Consider the following 18,766-nt stretch of genomic DNA (forward strand, 5'->3'; position numbering starts at 1 on the left):
ATTTTGCCATAACGTTTCCTTGACTTTGATACCCGGATGTCAGATTCACACATACCAAGGTGATATTCCTTCGCGAATCTCTCTATGTCCGCCTATGATTGGGTCTCCGTACTATTTTATGCTTGGTTTGGGATAGCAATTTATGTAACGTACACATCTACGTCGTCCAATCCCAAGGCAATAATTTAGACCTCGAGACATGCCGCGAACCGTCGATCGTTGCGGACTTACATCATTTGGGTGAAATTCACTAGATACGCGTAGATCTACCTAACCATTCAACCGGGTGTGACTACGTACGTAGTAGAGTAAGCTTAGCAAGTAAGAACCTAAGTATACTCGTCTGTATGGAGAATATAGCTCGCTGGTGTCTGTCGTGCTTATAGTGATTAATATATTTAGTTGCAATTAGTGTCTCCTGTTCAGAAGCAAAGATATCCATAGTTTTGGGTAGCTTTAAATTTAGTAAATACCAGAAGCTATGGCCGATAACATTGAAAAGTATTTGTATAAAAGCGGGGTGAGGGCATGGAGCTCAGATCAGAAGCTGTTGAAGCTAATCCCTTTTAAGGACTACTTAGAGCGCTACCACCAGCTTTGACAGCATAATCCTTGTCGTATCTTAGAGCTTTCTCCAGTAAAATGATTGGTCCTATGAGGTCTCATCGCGATCGATCGCCACTTCCACATTCTTCCCGCATCAGGAAAACTTTGAATCCTGGCCTATTATTCTATTGAAGGAGCTTGTGTTCCTATGTTGTTCCTCAGTACTTTGATAGACACGCTTAATTGCGGATGTGTTGCGCAATTGGGACTATCCACACTAAGTACCTCTTACAACCTCGCCATTCCGAGCATGGGGGAATTTCATTCCCTTATTTTGTATATGTATATTGTTTCCTCTTCCATATTCTTACATAGAATAGCTACTCTTCCACTTATTACAATTCATACTATTCAAATAGGTACCGATTTGTGTCTGTGCAATTATCATCTCCCTGTTCTTTGTCAGTATCATCAGATTCCAGCCTATCTCATATGCAACGTCGCAAGTAAACGCCAACATCTTACGGTTGCTTTGTCCGACACAACTATCCCGACTGCTTACAGAGAGCCTTTTGATGAGTCTGTTGGCTATTTAACCACTTGAGAGACAATATAACCTTACGGATCATATACTTTAACGACTCCAAATAAGTCGGTATTCTGCATTGGGATAAGACGATAGCGGCAGCGGCAGCAGACAAACAGAAGAAGCAAACATTACAAATTAAGCTATAATTGTGAAGACAAGTTCTTGACTTCAGCACCGAGAAACCAACGTTCATACACAAAACCTCACACCCAATTTACAACCTAGTTCTCAGCTTCTACTGTCGAGAACTATCTTTTCCCCTAACCCCTCCCATACCGGGGGCAACTTTCTTTGGCTTAACTTTGAAATTCGCCAACCGCTCCAATTAACAAACATACGGCAAATCCCATTTGTCTTTGTGGCTGCATATGACAGCGAGGCCCGAAACCCCACTTACCCTACTTACGTTACGGCCCCGGAGTCATATTAATCTACGTACAAGGTACGAGTCAGCTTTAGACCAGCTTCAAGGCCTAACACATACTCCCGCCACACCATCAGCACTCGCAAATACCAACATATATATTTAACTCTCTATCCTTCTGTGGACACCATAGTTGTTGTTCAACTTCAAACTTATGCCTAAGAGATCTTATGATACATCATCCGCAATGGCGGCCAACCAACGAATTCCGCCTGTCAAGGTCCAAAAGGCAAGCATTGTCTCTTCCCTTTTGCATACCTGCCTAATATCCTAACCTTTAACCATAGACAGAGCGATCTCACGAAGAAAACCAAGAGAGGGCATACATTGCTGCGTCAAGAAGGGCTGATCGAAGCTTAGAGGCCAGGGTACAGTCCGCTCGTCAGGCATCTGAAATTCATCGAAGACGAACAGGGCGAGGCCTCAAAGTCAGTGAAGAAATTGTCTTGAAGGAAGAGATGTACGAGGAAGAAGAGGATGATATACCGCGCCACTATAAATATCTTACGGCACACCTACAAACGAATTCGCCAGACATGAATCACCGGGTGAATGCGTACATCACGACACAGACGGCGATGGCTACGATGGCTCGGTATCAGGAAATTAATAGACTTTTCAGTGAATCGTTTCCAAGTGCGATGGCAAACCAGCAGCAACAGCTCAACAGTTCTGCATATATGGCCTCGCTTATGGGCAATGACGGAGGATTCCCACATAGATTATCCGTATCTGGATCTAGCCAGGATTCTCCTTCCACCCGGACACATTCTGTCTCTTCACAGTCGTTATTTGACGGGATCGACAGGAGGGGTTCCGCCACGGTTGGGAGTCCGGCGCCCAATTCAGCTACGACTATATCATCGCCACCAGCCCTAACGCCTACATCCTCTTCGACAGATGCTGATGCAGCCGAGTCAAAAGCCACGCCGTACCAGACCCCATCGGCGTTTGCACCCCTTCATCTCGATCCGCAGCTAGCGCAACAGTCAACATCGTCTTCTGCGTTCACATCTGAACTGCCCAATGAGGTCAAGATGATGGCTAACATCGATATGAATGACCCAATGGCGATGCATTTCATGGGAGATCCTTCAACTTATCAAATGTTCGGACAATTCCCTACCAGTGATTCTACAACGCAGGACGAAAGCTCGAGGGTCGACATAAAGCAGGAAGTCCCAACATTTTCACCCCACGAAGCCCATATCCAGGATGATGATATATTTTCCACGTCGGACAATTCGATGGTTGATAACACACTAAACCTTCTGGATTTTAGTGGCGAGGGTTATGACCAAATAGGCACACCGATTGGTGGAATAGGGGGCGATGGCAACTGGGAGAGCTTCGTTGACTTCGGATCGGAGCAATAATTGCCCCCATTCTCAACCTAATTCTCCTTATCTACACATAAAAATTAAAACCTTCTTCGGATCGACCGGGCACTCATGCCATTGGAGATACCATGCAACATGCATTTTCTTCTGTACCTATCAGGGTTTCGGTAGTTACTGGTTCGGCTTGCATGAAAGCGTTCTCTACTGGGCTCGGCGTCCGATATTCACGATTTCTACGCACACAATTCAATCTAGGGGGGTTATGGAGGTAAACGTCACATGCTAGTTATCATTGTTGGGACTGCCCAATACACAACACCTCTAATACGGGGTATTATCTTCTCATGATACCAAAGGGAAAGGAAATATTTGGATGGTTATGGCAATCCTATGATTTATGACTTTGACCGTTGGGTCACACATTCTCCACTCGGCTGCCCAGTTTGATTTCGGAGTATTGAAGTATTTTGAGGTACATGAGATCAAAAACTGGCATGAGAGTTTGCCACTACATCTTTTATGGCAGAGTGGGTCGAAATACCCTATGGCGTTGAGAGAACACGGAGTCAAATATACGGCTGTGAGACTGGTGAGGTTGCTGAGCTACGGGCAGGGGAGAGGGTTTATATGAACTCGATGATACCCAAGATGGAAAGTAGCTGGTAGAGCCTTGGGCGAGAAATTATCTGGGATGATTATGCTGAGGATTGGGTGAGGTGAAACTCACATCCTTTTTCGGAGCATATCAAAAAATAGTTCAAATGAGTTAAAAATTAGAAAAATTAGAAAGCAACTTAACTATTGCCTGCTGCTGTTAATTCTAGGATACATCCCCTAGTGATTAACATAGGTACCCGGTATTTACGTAGAGCTACGAAAGGTCCAAAAAGGTTCCCATTCCTTTAGGGCATTACACGTTACGGCTTCATCCCTACGGCATCCATCAATCGATTTTACCCCACCTAACAACACAGCTCCACCCCCGCTTCACCCTGATACCTATCAATCTCTACCAACATACCAAGATCACATATTCATTTAATTGTAGATATTTGGTTACGAATGTTTGTGTAATAATTATAGTTTCGTTAGAAATATATTTGGAGGCCGTATCGAATGGATTCAATTTCAGTTTCTAGAATATTCTATTGGGTTTATTAGTCTTGTTTGAAAATACTGGTATAAAGTAGGTGCTTAAGTGCCTACCTACCTACCTAGCTGAGGCCTAATTAATACACGCCAATTTCCGGGATACCTTACCTACGGGTATGTACCTAACCATTCATAAACTTGCTAAAACGAGATGTATCATAACCTATCATAGCCATAAATAAACACACCATTCGAAGCACTTTTGGAAAACGAATTAAATAGATATAATTGAATGTTATGCGACTGGATTAAGGATACAACAGATGTGATGAAAGGTACAAGTAAACTGCATTAGGGTGGCAGCTCCATGGCAGCTGCTGTCAGGTGTTGTAAGAGGCACTACCTATCTTTGTGCGCATCGTGAAGAATGCTTAGAGAGAAAGAATGATTAACAGCGCTCATGATGTTGAGGTTGGCAAGAGGTGCGAATAATGTGTCTTTTCCAACCCTTCCCTCATCCTCCACCATCCGTTTCCAATTTCCACCGATCAAACCATCACACGCCCAAAACACCAGACGAATTCCGGAGATTCGTGAGTTACCCCCCGGAGAAGATCGGTGCCAGCAACCATCTCTTTGCGCTTGTGGCAGTAATCACACCTTGCCTCTCGCCATAGCTTGAGTGAACAGGATACGTCGAGTGTTCTGCCTGGGACAATCATATGCCAACCAACGATGAGCCTCGGATCGGCAATTTTGTTTCTTCCTCCCTCTATGTAGACTATTCGTACATTCGGGGATCTGAGCTCATCTACCCATCGTGCGTATATTCCCTCTGCATTTGGCGAGGTGAGAGAAAGTTTAAATGGTTTGTGATCTGTGTAGCAGACCCAACAATGAGAATACTGCTAGGATAATTAATTAGGTGTAGCAGAGCTACCAAATTGAGAGGCTTCAGTGTAGTTGATTGAATAGAATGATGAATAATTCTACGTTCGAATTTAAAAATATAGGGTGAAAGATCAGGCCTTTATGGCTTAGGGATCAGTAACCCAGGATATAGTGTCTGGTGGGTGGATGGAGAGCAACATGCTTTGGTGGATGTTTCTTATGCTCTGTCCGTAGTTGGTTATTGGGCTGGAGTTGACGATGAGGTAACGATAGGTGATGTACGACTCTCGTGAGGGCAGTGTGTCGGCGACGGAATGATGTGGCGTGATAACTCATCTCTGTAGTGAAAACATGCTATATCGCTTCCATGCGAATAGGTCTTGGAGTTGGGTTTGGTCGTGTGGTTATCTGTACCATTCAGACGCCAAGAGTCGAGATGTGGTGCATCCAAAATGTCGAAGATTGACCTGACCTTATGAAAGGCTTTGGTGAGCAGCATACTGCACGGAATATGCCTTGTGGTAGAATGGATACACCATTGGCGATTGCCTTCAACTAAGGTATTACTGGCGGAAGATGGTTTGATGATCCCTGCAAGTGCCGTGGCCGATGTGCATCGGCGATGGATAATGTCCACAATCAGTAAGGTACTGCTTGGGGTTGATGAATATATCGCATCCTTTTAATGAGAGAGTACGAGCAGAAATCACCGTGTTCATTACTGCCTGGACACACCAACTGTAGCGCTGACTGGGCACCAAGGGGGTAACAACAACTGCTTCGTCATGACTTTGTGGACTTTCGGCGGAAGAATCCATCATCTCCAAAGACCCATACATTGCGCAGTGTTGTTAACATAGGTACATATCGGCCTTGCCCTAGTGCAAAGGGACACCATCACTTATGGCGACGTCGGTACCGACCACAAAGTTGAGGAGGCGGTAAGGCTCGGCGATAATATGAAGGCCACTAGAAAGGGGCGGAGGGGCTCTAGGGTGTTGGTGAGGTGAAGATTCGATAGCCATAGTCGTAGAGGTTGACATTGACGAATAGGCTATAAAATGATTCAAAGAGTTGCCGCTTCACTCCTGCGTTTGCTGAGGAGGCTCACGCAGAGCTGTTGTGACACTAAACTGAGAATACTCGATATTGACGATAGGAAGGTATGGATATCCACCAGCTGTAAACATGTTAGTTAAATGCTTGATGTACACATAGTTACTCATTTACTTGGATACTTACTATGCACCTTCTCAGCCACCATATGTATCTTAAGAGAGCTCATGTGTTGTAGTGGTAATTGGTATCAACGCCGTAGAATCAGGCCAAACAACCTTGGAAGCTTCTGGATGGATATTAGCTATTGACTCTACATATGGTCGCCGACTAAAGTACTAACTGTTGTGTTTTACGATCCGCCGTCAAGTGAGGGAGAGACCTAGAGACTTTGACGCAGCTCCCATTTTCTTAGCGGGTTCACGGCATTATGGGGTACCACAGCTGTAGAAGAAGGAAGGGCTCTGAAGGACGCGGTAATCTGGACATCTTAGAGTATGTTAGCGAAGGGTCTGAAGTATGTTACAATCTAAAGTACTAACCTTAGCGGCCTCTAGTGCAGCCGATTAACACCAAATCTCATTGCCGCAGCTGCACAAGAAATACGATAACAGTGTAGAATGGATGAGCTAAAGGATACAGTACCCGTGGGTTTAGTGATTGCAGACTAATGTTCCTAATACCAAACTCGGTATGACTTAGGGAGAATGCATGACAAGTATTAGTCATGATGGGTGACTGGTGCAAGAAGGACCTTGGGGTAGAAGTAGAGACCGCCCATTCTTGTGCTTCGACGGTGTTAACGGGGTTTTAATGTAAGTTACGGCATGGGGGAAACTTGGATCAGTGGGCACTTTGGTGGTGACCACTATGTCGCCGACAGTAATGTTGGGCGGTGTTATGTACTGGCTCCCTTGAGGCATGGGAGGTCCGGGACCCCTGGACTGGAAAGAGTCGGCGATTAGATAAGCCAATCACCCCTGGTAACTGGAATGCTTGCATTATTCTCGTCATCCGAGGGTGCAGTTAGGGTAATCTGAGGTGTAGGCTTGGGTCGCGGTGAGCCAAGGCATTGGTCTGCCTTGTCTATGTCCTCTCCTGGGGCTAATCTGGTAGCTGGTGTAAAAACATCCGGCGTAGGGTGACTTGGTAGGCGTCTTGAACGGCGGGGATGGGGATGGGGAATGGGTAACATGGAAGGTGGTGCTAGGAACCCCCCTACTATGGTCGGCGATGTTATGGCTCTGCGCCGCGCTAGGGAGTGCAATACCTTTCTGCTGGCACTTGTAGCTGGCCTGTCATGCCGATGTTGTCCCCTGGCATTGTGGCGAGCAGTGAATAGGAGGTTGATAGTCTTTGGGCGAGTATATTCCAAACCACCATGAGTGCTGCTATTCGCGGCGGTAGTGAAGGTTGGGTTGATATTTGAATTAACATTAAAGTTAATCAATGAGTTCTCTGCATTCATGTTAGTATTACTTGCTTTGTTAAGGTTAGGTAACTAGTGTTTATCTAAAGTCATGCGTACCTTCTGTCTTAACTTCGGCTTCACATCCGATCTTGCATTCTAGAAGAGGGATATTAAGATCCAAAGTGTCGGCGATGTGGTTGTGGTTGGCAAGTGCATCGTCCTTGGCGTCTATGGTTGTTTCCATTTTACCGCTGCTTGTATTGATAGTCCTTTGACTAGGACGCGTCAAATCATGTTGAGGTTGGTGAATTGCTTGAGAGGCGTGATCTGTGGCTCGACCTGCCCGCCGCCAGCCACGACCGGTATGTTGATTATACAACGTGTATTGACCAGAGGTCGTGATGTAACCGGGACTCAAACGTAGAGGTTGCTGGGGATTGTCTCTAGAAACATCATGTTGTTCCAAAGGAACACCTGAGACGGGGATCTGAGATTGAATGGATGAATCTAGAGGGGATGATGATTGAGAAATGAAAGAAGAAGTGCTATTACTGTTGGAAGGAGTCTGGGTCTGTCCTTCTTGAAGATGTGATTGAATAGGTTCTCGTGTTCGAGATCTAGTTTCCTTACAGAGGTGGGATAGGTCGTAGCCCTTCCGACCGGACATGTTACCTTATAGGCTAACGTATTAGTCTTGGAAGCCATGATTGGGAACTGACGGGATTAATGGCCGACGAGAAGTAGACGAGAACGAGTAAAATAAATTGAAGATGGAAGATCTTGAAGATCTAGAGAATGTAGTAATGAAGTAGCTAATCTCTCTAGTGTATGGAATATTCGGGTTCAATAAGGAATTAAATAAATTGCTGAAGCTATAGAGACAGATAAATAAAACAAGTAAGAACATAGAGAAGAGGGAAATAAGCTGGAGCGGCTGAGCCGCCCAAGCTGTGGAATGCCCATGCAGATTGAAGAAGTTGGAAAGTTGAAAAGTTTGGAAAGGTTCAAGTTCTAGGAAAACCTGGGAGGTTGAGGAGGGTGAAGGTGTGAAGAAAGCTGGGGGGGTAGAGTGGATTATGTAGACTTCTGCTCACCTTCTAGGTACCCTAGTAGAGTTAGGCAATATGACCTGATCCTGCCGACTGAAGATCTCGTGAGTCAATATGCAAACTGTAAAGCCAAGGGGGATGGAAGCGAATATAGGTGCCTTAGGGGCAACAGTAGGGAAAGAAGATATCGTCGAGGGAAGGAAGGGGCCTCTTCGACCGGGGAGAAATCCGAAAAGTGGGGCCGAATATCTGCTGAAATGGAAATCACGATCCCTACAGAAGAACCGTATAGTGAGCAAATATTGCCAGTTGCTGGCCGCGAAGGTTTCGCTAAATTCGGAAGGGAAGGTACGGGTTTCGGCTGGAAGGTGCGATAAAAAATAACTAGGGGAAATGAAAGACGAAGGAAGTCGTGATGTTGGATGAGAGGCATGTATAGGGGGTGATTTCTAAATGAAGGGAACGAAGAGACTGAGAAGGTTATGCTGACTGGGAAAGCACGATAATTAATTGATGTCGATGGAAAGGAAACGATGGGAAGAAGAGAGTGTAAAGGAAATTTGACCAATGATTAACGTGTTGAAAACGTACCTAGTAGGCAGGTATTTGGGTATTTTGGTAAGGTCATCTATCTACATGGTAGCTTTTCGAGGAGTCACTCCAAGCGCAAGTTTTTACTATCATCCCATCATAGGTACCTGCCTAAGTTTTAGGATGTGAAAACAGCAAACAATGGCATACCATGCTATGAGGTTCCTTCAACTTCCCTCTTCCGTTTTCCTAGAAACTCATTACTTCTTACTGTACTGCCGTAGTTATTGCCGTTTCTTAGTCCATAGCCCCCCTTTGACTGGTTCTCTGGTATTGTTTGCCCTGATATAGTGTCAAGATCCTTGACCCAAGAGATCCACTCCCTACGCCTATTCCTCCATAGGTCTCCTTTCCATATTCTCCACACACGTCGACCCTCAAAAGACTCCCTCAATTCTTGCTCATGTTGACCAAGTAACTCTATGATCGATTCCTTGATATGGAATGGTACGGATATACCATCGCCCTTGGAAGGTATGAAAACAATCGAATTTAGGACTCGACTGCCATGTTCCGACATAGCGAGCTGAAATGCGTGGGGCCGTAGTGCAGCGACTAGTGTCTTGTGGAAGATCTTGTTTCGCGTTGGGGTGGAAAATGCATTCACTAGGACGTATGATGTAGGTGCTGAGGATGTCGCAAGTTGGAGAATAAGCTCTTCGGGTAGGGAAGCTAGAGATGTTTGAATTGTGCTGGAGGGAAGCCCGGGTATAGCTAGCATAGCTGTCGTCAATTGAGAACCATGCGAAACTAGCGCCGAACGATTTTTCTGCGGTGGTTCGTGATTCTTCTTCTTATCGTCAGTTTCCGGCGACTGTGGAAGACAAAGTTTCGGAATCAATGACTTGGGGTCTGACCCAAATGCTTCAATTAACGCCTTTGTTAGACTGTCAATCTCGTTCCTAGCTTCTCGGGCCTGGCATCGTTCAAACAAGGTCTTGATTACGTTGAACCTTGATAGCGTGACAAACTTGCCAATCTCAGGTAAACTCTTCTGGACTGCCGCAACTAGATCCTCTTTACTGAGTCGGTTCAGAACGCGTATGGCTGGATAGGAGGCGATGTCATTGCGAAGAAGACTGTGGATGCGATCTGCGAAGACGTGCTTATATAAAGGCTTGAACACCTTCCCGGGACTGTGGGTAATGAGTGTCTCAAGAAGCCGTGAGCCAATATGGTCGTATAACATCGAGTTAACGAACTCTGATGCTGGGGTAGTACTGTCTTTCAACGAACCAGGGGCTCCGGGTAGAAGCTGCCACAGCAATGTCATGTCTTCAGAATCGTCATTTGCTTTCGAGTTTAAACTAATGTCTAGCTCCAACAGCAATTGTAGAACCGGGTTTCCAGTGGGATGTATTGCTAGGACGCGGAGTTCTGTTGGACTCATACTAGATACCGAGTCCGCGATGATTTTCTTGGCGGCCAAGTTAAATGACATAGGCACGGCCCGAAGTTGAGAGTTTGAATCAGTTGGGTTATCAGATGTCCAAGGGACCGAAATCTTTTCCTTCTTCTTGCTGTGTATAAGAGACTTGGTTTGGGATTCCTCGAGGGGTCGTCCAGATAGAATGATCAATAGGATTCGAAGAGTGTGAGAGGCAAATTTATCGGCGAGGAGATATCCGAGGCGTCCTTCGAGTTCGTCGAGTGTGAGGAGAAATAGTTCTTCCATGAATGGAAGAGGTTGCTCATCCGGGTCGTCTCCGTCTGTAAGAACATCGTCACGGTCTCCTCCGAGCTCTCTGGTAACAATTGGAGCAGATTGCAGGAAAAGAGTTTCACAACAGTGACTCGCAAACCGATGTTGGATGAGGTTTAGGAAATGGCTCGCAAATTGTAGGAATAACTTCTTCTTCTGCCTCGTGTTCGACATCAATATTAACCGCTCCATCAATCTTGAGCATGACTGACTGCATGCGAGCTTAAGTTCTTTTCCTTGAGCTTCGGCAAAGACACTGGCTAAGTACAACTGGCGCTCTTCTTGGGAGGGAAAATCGTCTATATCAAGGTGTTCGTCTACCGAGCGAAAGTATTCTTGTTCTTCATCCGACAACATCCCAAAAAACTCGCGCTCGGTGGGTGGCGGACCACCAAATTTAGGTTGGTCGTATCCATGTTCAAATCCAGCTTCTTGGTCACCAGTATTATCTTCGTTGGCCTCGTTCAATCGTTGTCTTTTAGTAGGTTTTTTCTCTTCAGAAGCTGCCAATGCTTTCTCCTGTCGCTTCGCCTTCCGCTCGTCGCGAATGGCCTGGCGCTTACTTCGTGGCTTCGGCATCGTGATCGGTCTGGCCGCGATAAATTCAGCGGGGGGTTGAAAAGCTTGAAGGTGAATTGATTGAGCTTGGATCGCAAACCACCAAAATCTTTTTTCTAGGGACCGTTGATAACGACCTTATCTTAGTGTTATCCGATTATATGGCCATGCTTAACTAGATTAGGTCTAGTGCGCGTATGGCTTGCGCTAGACTCTTGGCGATCGCTTCAATGTTTCTTGCATCTTTGAACTTCCTTCTAAATCTTGTGACTTAGAGGCATCAATCATCTTCTCTAAAACCGCGCAGATATCATATATGCTAGATAATTTTTATGAATGAACACTAATGCCTTTTAACATGATATCATATTAGGTACTTGGTTTACCAAATAAATTACATATGGTTAGTACCCGCCTTGATTGCCCAGACCGCGAATCCCCCAAAACAACGAAAGACTACAGCGTGCTAGTGAGTTCCCATTTTAGCAAGATTCCTTCCATGGGGTAAATATCATTGGTGGGTTATGAACACTACGCAACACAAACCATTGCAATATTAAGAATCAACTTTAAGTTAAAAGGCTAAGATGTCTGGGTAAAGGAGCTTCAACATTGAATATATGTATAAAATGTATTCGCGACGAGCAAGAGAGCGAACAGGCGAACTACGCCGCTTTCTTACTGAGCCGTTCTATATCTTCGCTCCTATCTCCGGATGCTTTCGTATTAAGGTACCTGAATATCCTAATACAGTGGATAACAGAGCTCCTTCATCTCTCAACTGCTTCGGAAGTTGTCCAATACGGTATCGATATCCGTCATACTAAATTCACTTTACATTTCAATATGAGTTTCGCACCAAATAAATTCCTCGGACGATGCAAGGCCCGCCAGATCAGGGACTGTCCGGGGAGCCCCTATTCCGAATTTGGATTTGACCAGGGTGGCACAGCACCATTAATTTCTAATTCTGTCGACGTGAATGGACAACAATATCGTTGGTCCGTACGGCACGGAAAATAGCCCTGGCGACCAAGTGTAAAACTTCAGCCCTATAAGGTAGTGCCTGGCCGCCCTTCGTTAAACCTTCAATGTTTGAAGCCGCGATTGATGATACGAGCGGTTGGCATTGTTCTCTAAGAGATCGGGTGCGAATAACTACCTACCTAGGTAGATACGCGAGTTAAGATGGAATCGCCTTGGTTGGTATTGAACGCCTTTGGTGGCGTCTTATTAACCATCGCGATTGTACGGGTTATTGCTTTCGTTTCTGAATTATGGAATCACCGAGTCTTAGTAAAGAATTTGGAGAAAATGGGAAAGGTACCTAGGCATTCTGAATATCCATCTCAACGCTGACAATACACTAACAAATATGTTATAGCCAATGTCAGCGCATAGTAGTCTTCTAGGCCATCTCCTCGCGGCAAAAACTGCTAGCGACGAGCTTCCTCCCGGTGCTCACAGCAGTTATATTTTAGACCGCATGGCTAGAAAATTGGATGGAAAGTATGGCCCGCCAGCCTATTATTTTGACAGTTACCCTGTGAGCACACCTATGCTCATAGTGAGAGATCCATTCATCGCCAATCAAGTCACCGGCCACTCCTGGACTTCTGCCCAGAAACCACCAACTCTCACGGAATGGTTTGCACCTATCTCAGGGAAAGGAGGTATCAACCTCTTCACCCAAAACGACCAGGAATGGAAACACGATCATAACTTGTTCTTGCCTTTCTTCAACAATAGCAACCTCGATGCTACGATGCCTATTATCATCGAACAGATGCTTATTTTCCGCGATATTCTCCGAAAGAAAGTCGAAGCGGGAGGGCTCTTCCGTTTAGAACCATTGGCGCTCTCGCTCATGAAAGACATCATCGGCCGAGTAGTCTTCAACGCCGAACTAGGAAACCAGACTGCTGGCTCTCATCCTCTTTCTGAGGCCATGTTGCGCCAACTTGATTTAAAATTCGGCGCGAACAATGTCATGGACAACCTTGGCCAGCTCAATCCATTCCGGGCATTTAGAATTTGGAATAACGGCCGCATCCTTAATCGAAACATCTACACTCAAATGGCGAAGCGGACTGATGCTTTTCGTGAAGCTAAGGCGCGACAAGAGCAGTCATCCTTCAACTCAGTACTCGACCAAGCCCTTGAAACCTATTACTCTGAACCAAACCATAAGCTATCCGACCCTCTCGATGCGGATTTTATGGATATTTTATGCGCTCAGTTACGCATGTTTTTCTTTGCCGGCTACGATTCCACCTCTAGTACAATGGTCAGTTGCTGTTACATGATCTGGACGCACCCTACCGTCTTATCCAAACTCCGCGCCGAACATGACGAAGTCTTTGGCACAAATATCGCAGCGTGCCCAAGCATGATCACCGAAAACCCCTCTATTCTCAATTCCCTCCCGTATACCCTAGCAGTAATCAAGGAGGCACTGCGACTTTTCCCTCCCGCAAACGGTATCCGTATGGGATGCAAGGACTTAGTACTGAAAGACCGCGATGGAAACGAGTACCCCACTGAGGGATGTGGCGTGCAGATCAACCACTTGAGCATCCAAAGGAACCCCGCATGCTGGCCCCGACCACTCGAATTTCTACCCGAGCGCTTCATGGTAGGTCCAGATCATGAGCTCTACCCAGAGAAAGGCTCCTGGCGTGTTTTCGAACACGGAATTCGTAATTGCACAGGCCAAGCTTTCGTCATGAAGGAAGTAAAGGCCTTCCTCGCCCTTGTGTGTAGGGAATTCAACTTCCAGGAGTGCTATGATGAGGTTTACGCCGGTGAGAAAATAGATCTGGTGAATGTGGATAACGAGAAAGCGTATCTTATAGAACATGGCGCTGCGCATCCGCGGGGGGAGTTCCCATGTAAGGCGTCGTTTAGCGGGTACGTGCCCGGCGAGACACGGTAAAGTGAGATTTCTAGGTACATATCTTCCCCCCAAGGCGTATTTGCAGCATATCCAAGTCATTGCATATACTTTAATTTCACGGCGTTTCATTTAGATGTAATACACACCACCATCCATATTTCATTTCCTATTCCAAAGCCTTAACTCAAGCTCAACCTAGTTATGAATAGCAGCATGCAACCCCGGCAGAATCTCCAAATCCTTCTTCTCATAAGTATACTTCCCATCCTCCGAGATCTTCGCCTCAACACGCGGTCTCTGCTGCTGCGTCTGCCGCACCTTAACCCACTGCTCCGTCGTCAAGTGTTGGCCCAGCTCCGTAAACACATTCGACGTCAACCCCAACCGGTTTAACAGCGCACTGTTCTTAATCGGGTCCAGTACCACATGGTTATTCGGCCGCGCGAAGTACAGAACCCCCAGACGATCCACATGCGCCTGGTCCGCCGGCGGCGCGTGCACGCGGTGAACACTCGACTTGATCAGTCCCCCGGTAAGCGCCGTCAGCGCGTCGCACGTGTTAATCGTGATTGTTCCGTCCTGCGGCTTCACCCACTTCCACTGGCCGGCCGAATTCAGGATCTGCAGCGCCGCCACCGGTTGCCGGAATAGCAGCGTCACGGTCCCTAGGTCCGTGTGTCCGACCCCGTATAAATCACCCACGAGCTTGTTCTCTTCCGCGCTCCGCGCTGCGTAGTGCATGTACCGCAAGTGGTCCTCGCCCCGCGCGTCGTAGAGGTGGTCGCGCACTAGTTGGTCTTCGGAGGGCAGCTCGAGGAGGATGGCGAATAGGCGCAGGAGCTTGACGACTACTTCTGAATGGCATTTCTGTGGGGGTTAATGAGGGGTGTGGGGGTGGGGGGTAAAGAGACGCACTCGCGAGAATTCTTCGATCTCTTTGATGTTGTTTTGGAGGACAGGCGGTTGTGCGCGCGCGTGGAAGCCGTCGAATTTCGGGATGTTGTAGACTTGGACATTGTCCCTGATACCGTTTCCGAGGCTATTCGTCTTGTGTTAGTAGGATGAGCTGGATTTGTTGGTAAGTTGGCATGCTTACACTCGGTGTCCTGCTGGCCTGTAGCCGTTGTACTCGCCGCTTTCTAGGTCGGCCTGGTTGTGGTACTTGAGCTTCTCCTCTAGGGGAAGGGCGTAGAACTCTCGTCCGAGAGCGAACTGCCTGTCAACCTCCTCCTGGGAGATGTTGAAGTTCTTGACGTAGAAAAAGCCTATGTTGCTCGCGTTAGAGTATGTATAACTGGGGAAGTGTGTCATGGCCAACATACCGACATTTCGGACCGCATGGTCAAGCTGCTTTACTAATTCTTCTTTGCCCCCCGGTTGCTCATATAAACTTAAGTCAAGAGTGACAAGGTCGGCCCAGTCGACTAAAAAGTATTAGAACCCGAGATATTTATCATGGGTAGGGGAGTTAAAGCTTACGGTCTTCCTTGGTAACAGGTACCTGCTCGTAGCGTTCGATAGTTGATGCTGACATTTTGAGCGATGTTATTGGTCGATAGTCCTTGATGCCCAGGTAATAGTAATGTTCTTGGGGCCAAGGATGTTGTGAGGGTCCGAGCTGCCGGGGATCTTATACTTATTCATTCCAAGCCGCTCGCATCTCTGCCCATAAATATCCAATATTTCTTATTCATTTCTCTTATGTTTCGGCTCCTATCACCCTAGTCTGGCTGTATAGAAGCTATCCATAACCGAACGTTGGTGGGGGGCAAGCTCTATCGATAGACTATACTCCGCGATGCCTACCAATAAAATGGAGAGATACTATGACGCAACTCGGGGTGGATATGGTGTATGAGGGGACGTGAATGTCGACGCGTCCGCGTGGTAATATGGAGGTCTGTTATAAGATCCGACACGCCCGTGACCTCCACTTACCCCTAATCGCGGAGAGCACGCCATCGCACATCATCGGGCATCGGGTCCCCCAACCCGAGCAATGTAACACGACGATGTTATTGATTAGATATATCCGATAAGTCAGGTGAAAACCACGAATTATTGAGGTTCTAATTACTTTCTAAGCAGATAGCTAGCCAGGTATTAAGCTAGGGGAGGTTGTTAATATCTTTGCGTTATATGGATACCGTGAGCACGTCAGCTGAAATAGCTGAAAGTCTCATGTTAAAAGGGACTAAAATGCCTTTCATATAAAAACTACGATTCAATAATACTAAGGTACCCAAGTTAAAGTCTGCCGGTGTTATTCAAGAGAGGCGATTTTCTCATTGCCGGACTTCTGACGACGCCGTCAAACCCCTCGCCGCCATGACCGAAGTCAAGAAGCAAAAACCGGGAAATTCGGTATTGGGTCTTTTTAAAGAGATATTTAATTGGTATCCATCGAGTTATCCTGCAGCTGAGAGAAAGTAAGTGAATCCACCTTCGAAGAAAGTCTCTGGTTTTCCACTGAGGTATTCGCTCAAATATAAATACTAATATGGAGAGTACAGGCTTTTATTCAAGCTTGACTTATCAATTCTCATATTCGCCTGTTTATGCTGTTAGTTACTTAAACCCATCATCCAGAACTAGAAATAATTCTAACCAAAAAAACAGTTTTCGTAAAATTCTTAGGTCAGTCATATTCCCTTACCGATTAGGGGTATGTTAGAGAACTAACTGGTAGCTATTTTTTCAAAGACCAAACAAATATCAGCAACGCATATGTTAGTGGCTTAAAAGAGGACTTTGCCTTGAACGGAAATGAACTCAACTACTTCAACGTTTGCTACTATGTAGCCTACGTGATATTCCAAGTTCCGGGGATGCTTCTTATGTCGCGACCTCAACTGTACGTAACCGTTTCGAAAGATGGGGCTATGGTTGGAATGAACAGCTGAAACTAACTTCGTGGAAAGATCTCGCTGGTTATTGCCGACACTTGAGGTTCTTTGGGGGATTTGCACATTCGCCCAAAGCCGAGTTACGAATGTCCACCAACTGTACGCGTTGAGGTTCCTTGTTGGCATGTTGGAAGCCCCAGTTTTCGCAGGAACACATTTCATCCTAGGTCCGCCAACCATCTCCTCCTTTTATGGTAGGATTTATTACTAATAACCCGATAGGCTCTTGGTATAGTGGACCAGAGCTCTTTAAACGAGCAGGGACTTGGTTTATATGCAACCCCTTAGGATCCATGATCAGCGGCTACCTACAGTCAGCGGCTTATACTAACTTATCAGGGGTCGGCGGTATGGAAGGATGGAGGTGGCTTTTCATCATCGACGGCATTTTCACCCTTCCGGTTGCGTTACTTGGCTTTATAGTTTTCCCCGGAGTGCCAGATTCGCCGAAGCCATTCTACTTCACCTCGGACGACATTGCCCTTGCGCGAGCGAGATTGGCTCGGGCTAAAATTCGCAAGCCTGGGCCGCTGAATCTGGACGTCTTCAAACGGTCCCTTGCGCGTTGGCATATCTGGATATTCGTGCTTTGTTATATGTAAGTGATTGATCACTACGATTTGACACCAATTTCTGGGACACAGACTGACCATTATGCGGATGATGTAGCTGCATGATTATCGGTGGATATCCTACGTCGTACATGAATCTTTGGTTGAAGGCCGAGGGGTTTTCCGTCGTTCAGATCAACCAACTACCGACGGTCACATACGCGATTAACATCCTCGCATCGTGGCTTGGAACAACTCTGGCGACTATCTACCCCTCATGGACCATCTACACTGGAGCCACCGGGGGCATGGTTTTCTCCGGAATATGCATGATTGTGTGGAATATTCCGAAAGCTTTAAAGTACGTGTTGATATGAACTCTGACATACTTGTTGTTTTGTGCTAATCGGAAAAATAGGTTTGTTGCGTGGTACGTCTTTGGGGTGTCTGGGTGTCTAAGCCCTATTCTCTACTCCACAGTCAATACAGTCGTCAAGGGAGATTCTGAAGAGCGGGCTCTCATCATGGGTTCAATGATGACGTTCGGCTACTCTTTTAACATCTGGGTACCCCTTTTGCTATTTCCAACTGCCGGTCCCAATGGCGCCCCTAGATGGAGAATTGGTTGGCCCGTCGCGATGACGTTTCATATTTTATTGTGGGCTGGATTTATCACGTCGCTATTGTTACACCGCAGAGAGTGAGTTATTTACCTTTATTATATCTTCAATGTTAAGTTGCTAACAATGATCTCGTAGTTTGAAGAAGCATCCTATTGATGACGATGCGGCAAGGGCGGGGGATGATAGTTCATCTGGAGAAGAACCTGTTCTTATTCAAACTGCTGCTCAGTTTAAAGATTGATAAAAAGGTTAATTAGTTAGCTCAATATCCAAAAATAGTGTATTTACATGATAAAATGAGTCTGTGGTAAGCCCAAGAACAATTCCCCTATTTCAAAATGGCATTGTGTGGCCTAGGAGGATTGGGAAAATAGTAATTTTATGTTCTAACGGTGAATGCATGTATCGTCATTGAATAGGTGTAGTTGCGATTGCTCATTGGGTGTTTTTATTTTAAAGTAGGTTTCAATATTATACTATAACCTGGAAATGTCCACGCGAACCTTTAGGTGCCTCAAATTAAGTACTTACCTACTTGAAT

At 46.1% G+C, this 18,766-nt stretch overlaps 6 protein-coding genes across 6 annotated transcripts; 3 read left to right on the forward strand and 3 right to left on the reverse strand.

Annotated features, from left to right (window-relative positions):
* The first annotated feature begins 1,521 nt into the window (after positions 1–1,521).
* Positions 1,522–3,116, forward strand: GGS22DRAFT_118458 (uncharacterized protein). The gene is made up of 2 exons (XM_047958160.1): positions 1,522–1,788; positions 1,847–3,116. The coding sequence occupies exons 1-2, from the start codon at positions 1,714–1,716 to the stop codon at positions 2,933–2,935; spliced, it is 1,164 nt and encodes a 387-aa protein (XP_047820684.1). The 5' UTR covers positions 1,522–1,713; the 3' UTR covers positions 2,936–3,116.
* Positions 3,117–6,899: 3,783 nt separating this feature from the next.
* Positions 6,900–8,016, reverse strand: GGS22DRAFT_186926 (uncharacterized protein; the record flags this gene model as incomplete). Its single annotated transcript, XM_047964525.1, has 2 exons — positions 6,900–7,396; positions 7,467–8,016. The coding sequence occupies 2 exons, from the start codon at positions 8,014–8,016 to the stop codon at positions 6,900–6,902; spliced, it is 1,047 nt and encodes a 348-aa protein (XP_047820685.1).
* Positions 8,017–8,631: 615 nt separating this feature from the next.
* On the reverse strand, positions 8,632–11,336 carry GGS22DRAFT_118468 (ARM repeat-containing protein). The gene is made up of 2 exons (XM_047958161.1): positions 8,990–11,336; positions 8,632–8,671 (listed from the first exon to the last, which is right to left on the reverse strand). The coding sequence occupies exon 1, from the start codon at positions 11,268–11,270 to the stop codon at positions 9,144–9,146; it is 2,127 nt and encodes a 708-aa protein (XP_047820686.1). The 5' UTR covers positions 11,271–11,336; the 3' UTR covers positions 8,632–8,671; positions 8,990–9,143.
* Positions 11,337–12,257: 921 nt separating this feature from the next.
* On the forward strand, positions 12,258–14,262 carry GGS22DRAFT_118492 (cytochrome P450). The gene is made up of 2 exons (XM_047958163.1): positions 12,258–12,572; positions 12,634–14,262. Exons 1-2 carry the CDS (start codon positions 12,438–12,440, stop codon positions 14,182–14,184), a joined length of 1,686 nt encoding a protein of 561 aa, XP_047820687.1. The 5' UTR covers positions 12,258–12,437; the 3' UTR covers positions 14,185–14,262.
* GGS22DRAFT_118482 (Clavaminate synthase-like protein) lies at positions 14,263–15,823 on the reverse strand. Its single transcript, XM_047958162.1, has 4 exons — positions 15,625–15,823; positions 15,242–15,569; positions 15,061–15,184; positions 14,263–15,012 (listed from the first exon to the last, which is right to left on the reverse strand). The coding sequence occupies exons 1-4, from the start codon at positions 15,677–15,679 to the stop codon at positions 14,341–14,343; spliced, it is 1,179 nt and encodes a 392-aa protein (XP_047820688.1). The 5' UTR covers positions 15,680–15,823; the 3' UTR covers positions 14,263–14,340.
* A 650-nt stretch (positions 15,824–16,473) lies between these two features.
* On the forward strand, positions 16,474–18,306 carry GGS22DRAFT_199177 (MFS general substrate transporter; the record flags this gene model as incomplete). Its single annotated transcript, XM_047966252.1, has 8 exons — positions 16,474–16,574; positions 16,659–16,708; positions 16,765–16,782; positions 16,849–16,999; positions 17,067–17,218; positions 17,274–17,649; positions 17,721–17,963; positions 18,021–18,306. 8 exons carry the CDS (start codon positions 16,474–16,476, stop codon positions 18,304–18,306), a joined length of 1,377 nt encoding a protein of 458 aa, XP_047820689.1.
* Positions 18,307–18,766: the final 460 nt, after the last annotated feature.

Source organism: Annulohypoxylon maeteangense, assembly GCF_022496945.1.
Source record: "Annulohypoxylon maeteangense strain CBS 123835 unplaced genomic scaffold GGS22scaffold_5, whole genome shotgun sequence".
Lineage (NCBI taxonomy): Eukaryota > Fungi > Ascomycota > Sordariomycetes > Xylariales > Hypoxylaceae > Annulohypoxylon > Annulohypoxylon maeteangense.